The sequence below is a fragment of the Lemur catta genome, chromosome 17, assembly GCF_020740605.2.
Source record: "Lemur catta isolate mLemCat1 chromosome 17, mLemCat1.pri, whole genome shotgun sequence".
In the NCBI taxonomy this organism is placed as follows: domain Eukaryota; kingdom Metazoa; phylum Chordata; class Mammalia; order Primates; family Lemuridae; genus Lemur; species Lemur catta.
The window spans coordinates 541,133-553,679 of record NC_059144.1 but is presented as its reverse complement, the minus strand read 5'-3'; the positions used below and the strand labels follow the sequence as shown (position 1 = coordinate 553,679).

At 37.5% G+C, this 12,547-nt stretch overlaps 1 protein-coding gene across 1 annotated transcript in view; it reads left to right on the top strand.

The window, feature by feature from the left end:
- LOC123622807 (ankyrin repeat domain-containing protein 26-like) overlaps positions 1 to 12,547 on the top strand; it is a 34,368-nt gene that overhangs the window by 11,488 nt on the left and 10,333 nt on the right. Inside the window, exons 5-7 of the mRNA XM_045529427.1 lie at positions 4,320 to 4,353; positions 4,629 to 4,701; positions 7,208 to 7,578. Of these exons, the coding sequence (XP_045385383.1) occupies positions 4,320 to 4,353; positions 4,629 to 4,701; positions 7,208 to 7,578 (478 nt within the window). The remainder of the gene's footprint in view (positions 1 to 4,319; positions 4,354 to 4,628; positions 4,702 to 7,207; positions 7,579 to 12,547) is intronic.

Here is a 12,547-nt window from a genome sequence, read left to right as displayed (position 1 = left end):
GTAAGGACCTACTCCATACACTTGTATTAACTGAGTGTATGGAGTTTACCCTGTGGGTATTGTTTTAATCATTAGACTAAATCTCATTTAAAAGTGTGACATGGGTTCATTGTGACAACTTCACCTAGCGATTATGCATTTTTGAATTCTTATGTACACTTTAATAAGCTATATTCTGTATATTTATTTGTTTCCATTTAGGGAGAAAAGCCCAATAATGTGTTTACTCAGTATTTACTCTTTTACTGTAATGGTGATTGTTTTACATATGGTAAGACAGATCAAAGGAATTACAAACTTCATTTGTGTTTATTAAGAAAAGTAAAATATAAGCGAGGTAAATTTAATGGACTTAACAATTCTTTCCAAAGACTGGTGAGCCTTCAATATCTGAAATAAGAAGATGAAGTTGGAATTTATTGCTTTCTGTAGTAAGAGAGCTATGCTGGTGAGGCAGTTTCTTCTGACAGAGCAGTTGCTGATCTTACACAGGGTTTTGGGAAGAGTGGCATTGAAGGACTGGCAGCCTTTCAGAGGAATACATGGGTTGACATCGTCTGTACTAGCACGGTTATTTGAGTGACACAGTGGTTGAGTGCTGGGCACTCCCAGGCATGTTTATTGGAATGAGTTTGTGTCTGACTGGCTGTCTCTCAGAAGCAAGTGGCTGATATTGATTGGTGAATGAGGCCAGTGGTCACTGATGGATTGACTAGATTTAAAACTACTTGGGGGTGGCTATTTGTTACCATGGCTACAGATCAGTCATTTTCTAAGTGTGAGGACCAGACATTTTGTGTTGAAATCAGCCTTCTATCAACTATGTTCAAAATGAAAACTATTTGTTATTCTAGAATCGTAGAATTTTTTTGCAGTTTGAGTCAAGAGCAGTTGTTTGATAATTGCTCTCAGGAAGATATCTCCCCAACCCCCTTTTCTTTCTGGCCTGCTTAGTCTTAAACAGAACAATTATCTACATGATTCATTTTATAACTGTTACTTTTATTTTTGTTTTTGATATATTTAAAGGCTCATGCTCAACTCCTAATATAATCTCCTGTGGGAAATTTTGGTTTCTTTGTAAATTCATATACGTATATGATAGTGATTTTCTTACACATGTGTTTATTCCAGAGAAAAGTAAATACACTTTTCTGTTGGTAAATCTTACTATTTACATTAGAATTAGCTAGGCTAAAAGTATACAAAAGTCAAAAAATTATTTTATTTTCAAACAAAATTATAATTCATCAAAATATTACCATTTATAAATCCTATATAGAATGATATATAGGTATTCTAAAAGTAAGGATTTCCCCCAGGATATTTGCCGATTTCTTACATTCATGTTATGTGTGCTTCATGCTATTTTATAACTTTTGAAGTGAAACATTGTCATATTTAAACAGAAAACCAAAAATATAGCACAAATCTAATTATTGCTCCTATGCCTAAGAATCATTTCTTGTAGGCAGTGAGCTCCCGGCTTTCAGTGTAGCATTCAAGGTCAGTGTGGCATTCACCTCTCAGCATTTGCTTCTGTGTATTTTACACTTTTCCTTTCAAGTTCCTAAGAAACACCTAGCAACCCTGTGCCTCATCTTGGTACTCACATTCTTTCTTTAAGTTGGTTGGCTTTCTCCTACTTTTTGCCTGGTGAGCTTCTTTTATGTATTTTGTCTGTTCTGTGAAACCTTCCTTGGGCTCATGTAGAACTTTTCAAAAAGATTCACTCTTGTGTATCACATTGTATCATAATTGCATTTGACCTTTTTTTTGAAGCAAGGAATATGTATTTCTTTGCATATTGTTGGTGCTTCATAATATTTTTTTAAATTAATAAGTGAATTGAAATGGAGAAGATGTAGAAGTTTATAAAAAATTCCCTTTTATATCTTGTCAATAGAATTATTAGAAAACATTATCTCTTTTATGTGTTTTTTTTAAAGTACTGGTCCTGCATTGCATATAAGGCAAGTAAAGAAAAATGAAAATGAAAAACAGACCTCAAACGAATCTGTGATGAGCAGTGTATGAGAAGGCCAGTTTAGTACCTGGAGGTGTGAATGATGACAGTGGCTGAAGTGAAATAGAATGAAGGAACATAAAATCTATAAGTCCTTTATGTCCTTGTGAAAGAATGTCAGCAGTGATTACTTTTACTGGAAATATAATAGTGTTGTCTGCCAAAACTAGAGAATGCTCAACTGTATCCATGCTGTGAAATGATTGATTAAGATGAGGACAAGTGAACTTGGACAAGGAGTAGAGCAGTAGTTTCTTTTTTTTTTTTTTTTTTTGTATTTTAAGCTAAGTATTATTATTTTTCATTTCAAAATATTAGGAGAGTACAAATGTTTTTGTTACATGAGTGGGTTTGGTAAAACTTGAGTCAGGGCTGTGAGTGTGCCCGTATCCTCTGAGCAGTGTTCAGTATACCCTTCAGGGCGGTCTGTGCCCCTTTCCCTATTTCCCCCTGCTTGATTTCCAATGACTTTTAGTTCCCTGTGTGTCTGTGTGTGCCCCTTAGTTAGTTGTAATTTATTATAGAGTGGATGGAACTAGAGACCATTGTCCTAATGAAGTAGCTCAAGAAATGAGCAGTTTCAATAAATGGTTACCATGGAACCCTGACTGTAGTGGACAGCATGGACAGCTCTTGAGTGACATTTTCCTGGGAAAGGCAATGGAGAAATGGGTAATAACTAAAGAAGAATGTGGGATTCAAGGGACTTTTATTTCTTTATTTTAAATTAGAAGCTTTTAGAGAATATATTTGAATGCTGTTGGGAATGACCAAGTAGAGAAGGAAACATATTTGAGATTTAATTTTGTTTACATGTCTGAGCACTAGAAACCTTCATACATTATGTTTTAAGCATTTGTAGTAAACTAATTGTCCTTAGAAGTTCTATTCACGTATGATTTTATAGTAGGATGTTATTTCTTCAGAACTGGTTCAGAAATGAAATTGTCTAATTGAATTAAAGATGCCAATGATGACTTAAAAATTAAACTGTAATAGATAGGATTTTTAAAAAGTGTAGTAAAAACACACAGACACTTAAGGCATATTTATTACAGTTTAAACATTCCTTTTTGACCATGTATATATTACAATACCTTTGCCAGTAGCATAATGAATACCTATGATTTGGTAAGGTGCTCTAAAGTATCAGGTGTATGTGTCAACTTTATAATTATTTAGATTGTGGGGAGGGCTTTCTTCATGTACAATAAAAAAGCAAACTATTATGATCTACCACAGATTATTACTTCTGGAGTATAAAGTTCTAAAGTATAAAATAAAGTTTCATTGTACCAACAATGTCATTCACATGTATTATATGCTGAATAAGTATTTGTTGAATGCATGAATGAACAGTTGAATAGATAAACGAATGCTTGCTGATGACTTTCTGTAGAAAAAATAAATGTTTAGTTTATTAAAATAGGTTTCCAAAATTGGTTGGTTATAAAACCTTTTAAGAAAACATTTGTAAGGTTCAGAAATTATTATGTATGATTTTGGAAAGAAATGGAATGATAATATTGTTTCCTCTGCTATCATCTCACTTAAAACACTTAAAAATAAATGTTACTTTCACATCACATGGTGAAACCCATGCTTTGGAGTCAGAAACCCGGGTTTGAATGGTGGGTCTGCTACGGACAAGCTTTATGGGCTTGAGCAAGTTCTGTGGCCTTTCTGTGCTTAGCTTCTTCCTTTATAAAATACCTAATGTGTCACCTACCTCACAGGATTATGGTGAGGACAAAAATGAGTTTACCACATGCACAGTGCTTAAAATAATGCATAGTATCTGCATAATAAGTTCGGAATGAGCTAGCTAATACCATCATGAGAAAAACGTTTCCCTCATATAAGGACATAAGTATGATTTCCCAAATAGGTTTCAGTGCCAGTAAAAGCTTGTTTTTAGTGAAAAGGAGAATAATCACAATAAAAATACCCTGATAGATTTCTTTCTATCAAATAATGTAGCTAAGATGTGTTTCCTTTTGCTTTGAATGTCAGAAAGCTTGATCTAAATTTAATTCTTTGTTATGATATTATTAATATATATTCTGTATCTCTTCATATTACTTTCTATCATTTAAACTTCCTTGTAAAAATTATTATATTTTATATTGCCTGTAAATATAATTACCTGTAACATTTTGAAGAGGAGAAATAAATTTACATATGAATTTTATCATATAAAAATTAGACATTTTATATATACAAAAGTTTTAGCTATTCTTTGTATTTCACATATTTATTATTTGTCTGAAAGAAATTGTTTGTGATTTTCCAGGCCTGCAAAGAAAACACCTAATGAAAAGAACAAGGTATTTAAAAATAAATTATCAAAAATATTGTTAGAATATGTATTATACAACATAAAATAAGAAAATAGTGAACATTTTGTTGTAAAGTCATTTGCTTTGAAAAAGTGGTAAGAAGCAGTAGGCATCGATAAAGGTATCCTTTGAACAAAAATCCATTTCTTTTAGAAGAACCTATGATTTTATTCATATAAAAGTTGGATAACTAGCACTTCTGTACATTTTTTTATGCTATGAGTATTTGGAGACATATTGAAGCAGTGTTATTTATTTTGTAGGAAAAAGAACAAATACAGTCTATGGGTGACCATGATGACTTAACTTGGTCATCTGCAACGGCCCCAGAGGATTGTGAGTTGCCTTCCTCTTACTATCAGCATTTTATCTTGCTTGTTGAACAGCTTGGAATGTATTGTAAAGGTAGAACCATTGTATAAATGTAAGGCCTTCTTACATATCCTAAGTAACATATATGTACTCATTGCTTAGCACGGCACCATACAGCACTGATGTGCTATAGTCACGAGTTCATCCCAGAAATATACTTTATGTTAATGTAGAATTAGAACTAATGTATATTGTGCACTCTCAGCTGAAGAGTTATGATAATTCCCCTGTGCTTTTCTCTGTGTGAATGGCATGCCCAGTCTTTTTGTTGACTCTGCTTCTCCTCCTACCTATAGCCAAGGGCAGGTTGCCATTAACTCCCACCTAGAATATTGGAATACACTTAAAACTGTTTTCCCTTCTACCCTAGCCCAAACTGTGGTCTACTCTTCAACCATAATTATATATTTTGAAAACTCCAGATCTCATCATGGTCCTCCCTTGCTTAAAACGCAGCTATCACCTTTCATTGCTATAAGGTTAAAGATCTCAATTCTCCAGCATTATACTGCATAATTTTCTACCCTTCCTTCTCTCTGTGTTCCAGCCACCATCTTAGATGCTTGTCGCTCTAATCAATGGCTTTCATGAAGTATAATTAATGTATGATAAAGACATAGATAAAATATACAATTTGATAATTTTGGACGCATATGGAGACATTAAACCATCACCACTGTCAAGATAGTTAACATCCATCACTCACAAAAGTCTCCTCATGCCCCTTTATATTCCTTTATTAAGAAACTACTCAATTGTTTTCCAAAGTATTTGCACAGTTTTTCATTGCCATCAGCAGTATCTGACAGTTCTGGTTGCGCTGTATTGCCACAAACACCATGTTGTGCCATTTTTTAGAATTTTTAATTTTTAGGCATTCTGGTGAGTGTGTATTGTGCATATCATAATGGTTTCAATTTACATTATCCTAATAACTAATAGCCTTGAGCATCTTCCCATTATGCTTACTTGCCATCTGTATGACTTCTTTGTGAACTATCTTTTAGGAGGTTTTTTAAAATACATTTTGGATACTTTTACTTTATTAACAATGTTTTTTTTTTTTTTTTTCTGCAAGGACTTTGTCCCAGTTTGTGGTTTAACTTTTCTTTCTGTTGGTAGTATCTTATAAAGAGAAAAAGTTTATAGTTTTAATGAAGTCCAATTTATCTATTTGTTCAATTATGGATTTTGATTTTCATAGCATTTCTAAAATGTCTTTGCCCAGCATAAGATCACAAAGACTTTCTCCTGTGCTTTCTTCTGGAAGTTTTCTAGTTTTAGGGCTTATATTAATATTTGGATCTATGGTTCCATTTTGAGTTCATTTTTGGTTATTGATATTCAACTGTTCTGGCACCAGAGGGTATCGTTCCAATTATATAATTGAATTTAATTATTTCAGTGATATTGTATAGTTTTCAGTGTATAGGTTTTCTTGATTTTAGCAGTTTTATCTGTATTTCATTGTTTGATGAAGTTGTAAATAGTTTTAAAATTTTAATTTGCTTATTTATTGCTAGTATGATTTTTTTTGCAGCCTGGCTCAGGGGAATGGCCACTCTTCCTGGCTCTGTGTGAACACCAGGCATGGTTTCCTCTATTTCTTTTAACTGTTTTTCCCCCCTTGGTCTTAGGTAGTTTCCTAGCACACATGCACTGTTCATTACTCTGCTAAATACCCCACGGGGGATCTCTGCAGATCTCCCAGTTTCTTTCCCTGTGCTGCTCTCTCCTCTCCAGTGTTTTGTCCCGTGATCTCTGTCTGCCTTGGTTTTACCAGACTGTCAGTTTCATCAACTCAACTCAGGGAGTGTGGGAGACTGTACCTGAGGTTTTTCCTTCCTTACTCATGGCCTGGACCGTGGGTCAAGGCAGAGAGCTGGGGCATTCATAAGGCTTACTTCACTTGTTTCCTTTCTTTCAAGGATCCTGGTCTCCATTGCCTGAAGGTCCACTGTCTTGAAAATCCTTGTTTAATGTACCTTACCTGTTTGGTTTTGGTTCTTTCAGGTAATAAGGACAGCCAGCACTTGTTACTCTAAGTTGGCTGGAACAAGATTGCAGCGGAGCTTCACCACAGTCCATAGAATGTTTTCCTTCTCTCATTTTGATCGCTTCTTTTCCATCCTTCCTTTCTCAGGGTAGCCACTTCTTGCTCAGAGAAAGCTTCCCTGGGCCCAGTGTAGATCAGTTTTTCTTATGTGATCATAGAACTCAGTTTTCTTACAGTATCTGTCTGAGTTTATAATTGTCACTTACTTTGTCTTTGTTCTTCACCACACTGGAAGCATTTAAATAAGAACAGATGTCTGTTTTATCTGCAGAGCTGAGCATAATGTCTTCCACTTTATAGGCACTCAATATATGTTTGTTCAGTGTATGAATGGGTGAATGTTAAGCATACAGTGCTTCATATGCAAAAAGTACTCATATCGTTTATGTCTATCTTGTTTTCTCCCTAATACAGATACAGATTCTGCTAGCGTCTTGAGAATGCAAGATGTGGTTCTTTCAAGTGCTAGAGAAATAGAACTTAAAAATGTTCTGTGTGAAAGACTTACAGGAAAAAGTAAAAAGATGGCAAACATGGTTAGAGTACCACAAGAGGAAAATGAAAACATGTTGCTTGGTCAGCAACTGGAAGGTGCTGAAAACAAAGCTAACAATAAGGACAAGGCAGTCATTAATGTGCAAGACCAATTGTATGATAAAGTGAAAAATCTTCAAGCTCAGAGTGGAAACCAAAGTCTTCCAGTAGAAGAAAGATTAAATGTCTTAATCAATGAATTCAATCAAGTAAAAGAAAGACTGTATCAACATTCAAAATGGGAAGCAGAAGTAAGTATCAAGAAAAATACATACTTTTCAAACTTCTAGAAAGAAAATTTAAAGCAATATATTTGGTTATGGCCACCTTGAATCTAGTTGAATATAAAAATATCTAGGTGATAAATGTATTTGCAATACCAGCCTGGAAATGCACCTTGTTTCCAGCTAATAAAAGTTAGAGCTGAGACATGCTTTACTTTGAATAAAGACATTGTGTCACCTATGAGATTTTTATGGGTTAATTTACAATTTTTCAGTAGATATAAACTAATATTAATAATGGAGACTTATAGTGCTGAAAATACCATTTGAATATCTTTATGTTGCTACATTTTAAGACCATGAAGAAGGAGATAAATGGAAATGTTCCTATCTGAAATGAGGATTTTGAAGTTAAGATTCCATTATGTGGGCTATTTTGACAGTTGAGTCCAGGTTTTAGAGATGAACTGCTCCCCCTTGTCTCTGCACCTTCCCCTTCCTGGGAAAGCATTGTGTACTTTTTGTCTGCATAGATTTGCCTGTTCTGAACATTTCATTAAAATAGTCATACAATATATTACTTTAGTATGGGCTTCCTTCACTTCGGATAATGTTTCAGGGATCATCTGTGCTGTAGCATGTGTCAACACTTCATTTCTCTTTATTGTTGATTAATATTCTACTGTATGGCTATACCACTTACCCATTCATTAGCTGGTGGACCTTTAGGTTGCTTCCACTCTTTGGCTATTATGAGTAATGTGAAAATGAATGAATATTAATTTCCAAGTTACTGTGTGGACGCATGTTGTTACTTGCCTGCCATTGGAGTTTATCCTCACAGTTAACTGGGCTGATTGCAACATCTCTCCACCATACTCACGCTGTCCTTTTGGCTTTTCAGTTTCTGTTCATCTGGCTTCATTTATTCAGACTTGGCACACAATTTTCCTCTTCTTCGTGAAGCTTTCTCCCTGAACTTACACTTCAGCACTGGTCTAGCCTATGCAGAACAACATAGCCCTAAATATTCCTTTGGTTTTATTTCCTCTCACACTCTTCTGGCTGCTCCCTAAATTACACTTGGGCTTGGGGAGGTTCAAGGTGCTCTCCCATGGCCTGGATTATGTGATTCCCCAATGGGAACGTGGACCACAGGAAGAAACTCGGTCACCTTCTCCTGCATCCTGGATTCACTCCCAGTTTTCAGCTGGCCCCGGGCCTATGGGCTGCTTATGTTCCCTGTGCTTCCCAGAATGTTTAATTTCCTTTCACTTTTCTGTTGAACTCCTGTGTTCCCTCTTGCATAATATATTCAAAGTGTGATTGTCTACACACGATTTTGGTTCTTCTATGAGGATAAGTGGTGTTAGAAATGCTTCTAGTCAGCCACCTGCAAAAACGTAACAGTGCTTACTGTCTTATTACTGAGTAATGCTTCGTTGCATGGATATTCCAAACATTTTATTGATCTTTTCATCAGTTGATGGACCTTTGCATTATTTCCACTTTTTGGCTATTATTAATAATGCTGCCATGAACTTTCATATACAGTTTTTATGTACGCATATCTTTCCATTTCACTTAGGTATGTACTTAGGAGTCAAATTGCTGGGTCATCTGAAAACTCTATTTGTAACCTTTTGTGGAGCTGCCAATATATTTTCCAAAGTGGCTGTGCCATTTTACATTCCCGTAAACATTGTACGAGGGCTCTAACTTCCCTACATCCTTGCCAATACTAATTTTCCATCTGTTTGATTGAAAAAAGATTCCATCCCAGTGATGTGAAATAATACCTCATTGTGGTTTTGATTAGTATTTCCCTAATGAGGAATGATGCTGAGCATTTTTTGATGTGCTTATTAGCCAGCCATGTATCTTCTCTGGGGAAATGTCTATTCACATCCTTTGCCTACTTTTAAACTGGGTTTTCTTTTTTATTTATGAATTGTAAGAGATCTTTATATATCCTGTATCCTCCCTCTCAGTGGTTTGCCTTTCCACTTTCTTAATGATGGTATGTTTTCAAGCACAGAAGTTTTCAATTTTGATGAAGTTGAGTTAATCTGTTTTTTCTTTTGGTGTTATAGCTAAGAAGTCACTGTGAAATGTAGTCACACCGAATTATGCTTCTATTTACTTCTAAAGGTTTTGTAGTTTTAGCTCTTACCTTTAGCTGTTATATTTGGAGATAAATTTTAGATTTGGTCTTTGGAGGGAGTCCAACTTTATTCTAAGGCATGTGGATATGCAGTTTTCCCAGCATCAGTTGTTGAAGAGTGTACTTTTCCCATTTAATTGGTTTGTAACCCTTTTTGACGATCAATTGATTGTAAATGTGAGGGTTTATTTTTGGGTTAATAATTCAAATCATTGATCTATGTCTATCCTTATGCCAACACCAAATCAAATTTTACAAGAGCTCTTTTCTTAATCATGTTGCGTATTTCAAGTTGTCTTACAGTAAGAAGTCAATGTAGTGGAAAGTCTTTAACTTCATTTTTTGCTTTTTAAAGGAGCATGTGGCCAGCTTATACCTTGCTGACTCCGTGACATGATGGCAAGTCAGGCTTACAAGGGCAGAGTCTGTTCTTTTTTTTGACTTTTCATTCAAACTTTAGTCTGTGGCCTAGAGACTCCCTCTTGACTCCCATTTCCATAAAATCTGGATCACAGGCTCCACTGACTGAGTCTGCTATTCACTGCATTATGTTTTATTAAGTCATTATAATTTATAGAATCATTTATACTTTTTTGCTGTCTATGAAAGCGAAGGTTAGATCTGAGCTTCAGCTTTCCTCATTGCAAACTGAGATAATCCATCACCTTTCAGTTCACAGTAGATGCTCCTCTGACCTGGTACCTGGTTCTTCTCTATAGCACTAAGAACTGATTTTTAGGACACACACCGCAGTGGCATAGGTATGTGTTAGTGGTGGCAGGGCGCTGATCTTTGGGCCTCCTTGTGGTGTACAGCAAACCAGTGATGGCAGTAGTGGGCTCCTGGGTGGCAATTGTATCACCAATTTTACGATAGCAGTGCTTGGCCTGTCCCTGGGCCCCTGGGTGGTACATTTGTGGGGACACTTATGGCAGTGTGGTGGGCAGCTGTCAGCAGTGTCCAGCTTGACAGAGTTGTCCCTAGGCTCCTGAATTGTGTGCTGGACAGTAGGATTGTCCTCGGGCTCCTGGACAGTGTCTGTGGGCACTGAAAGCAGCATGTAGGGTGGCCAATCCTCAGGCCCCGAGGCTGTGGGTGCCACAGCAGTGGTGACACATGGCATAGGCCCACCCTCAGGCCCAGAATGTGTGCTAGCCTAGGAGGGATGAACTGATCCTCAGGGCCCTGGAAGGTGTTTGTGGGTGCAGCTGGAGGAGCAGCAAAGGCAGTTTAGTTGCCCTTGTGTTCAGGCTTTCATATGGTACATGCAGGTGCTGGCCACAGCAGGTTAGGTAGGCTGGTTCTCAGGCTCCTTGATGGTATATATGAACTAGCCAGTCCTGGGGTCCCCTGAAAGTGTGCACAAGTGCACCATGGCCCTGCCTCTGGAGGAGGCAGAGTCGCTTTCATAGTCAGTGGCCTCAGTAAAGTGGCCCCCTAGCTCTGGTGCACATGCACCCTTTGTCCTTGGGCAGCTTCCCTCCTGGGCCAGACCCCCTAATTCTCAGGGTTTTAGGGTGGTGTGTGATGTAAAGTTTGGAGCCCATCTGCACTGCTGGGTTCAGCAGGTACACGATGTTGTAACCCTCTACGGGAACATAGTGGGATGTCAGTGGGGTGCCAGGGAGGACATGTGGCGGCTGTTGAGCCCCAGGGCAGGATGTAGCCCAGTGAGGATTTGGCTCTTAACATGGCATTGTACTGCACCCTCTCAGAGGGTACGTGGGACTCGGCGTGAATTGCCTCTCAGGAGCTCCCTATGCTCAGTTCAGGGACTGTGAGGGCTGAGGGGTCCCCTGTGGCTTGGATTGCAGGTGTCCTCGGGGGAATGTGGATCACTGGGGTTCATTCCCTTCCCTTTTCCCCACAATAGGAAGTCTGGCCTGGCTCTGAGCTGATCCCAGCTGGAGTGGCTTCTTCCCTTTCTTTTGCTTCCATGGTTCCATGGGTTCCTATTACTTCCCTGCTGAATTCCAGAGCTCTCTCTTAGAGGCTTTGTTCAAGGTGTGGTCATCTAATTGTTTTGGTTCTTCTCTGTGGAGGATACAAGTTCTGGTTGCCTCCCTCAGCTCTGTCGATGATGTCTCTGTCTATGGCATGAATATGAAAGAATGAATGGAAAAATGTTTTAAAACCAGCACAAGCTACCCTCTGGTTACATTTTTTGTTTATATTCCTCTTACTTCAAAAATACATCAATTCCAGCTCAATAACCAGCCACAAGTGTTCTTTAATATGGCATCAGGCTCAGGCTTAAAGTGCAGGACCTACCACCATTCCAGATGGGTGTACTCAATGTATAACATTTTTGCACCATTTTAAAGTCACGAAATTGTGATCTGTACCGTCGTAAGTCAGGGATCATCTATGTTTGGTAAATCGACATGTGGAGAGGCTACAAATGGGAAACAGGTATTTGAATCCAGAGAGTCCTGGATCCTTGATATTTAATTTTCTTTAGCTTATCTCCTGCATTGATTTTACTTTCACCCGCTGTGGAGCAGCAGTGCAGTTTCCTCCAGGTTTTAGTATCATTTTCTCCACTGTCCTTGAAAGCCTTCCTGTCAGTCTCTTCAAGGGCCATCACGCTTCCACTGACAGTCTCCTTGGAGGCCTTTTGGTTTTCATTCTTATTCATGTCTAGGTCCTTTCAGCTTCCACCTTCCTCCTGGTGTAAAGGTATCTGACATGTTTTAACAGTTGTTGTTGTTGTTTTTTAGTGGCAACACCCCATATTTAATATCAGTATCTGTATCAATTATCTATTGCTGTATAATAACCCACCTCAAAATTCAGTGTCTCAAAACATTTACTTTGTTCACAATCTTCAGT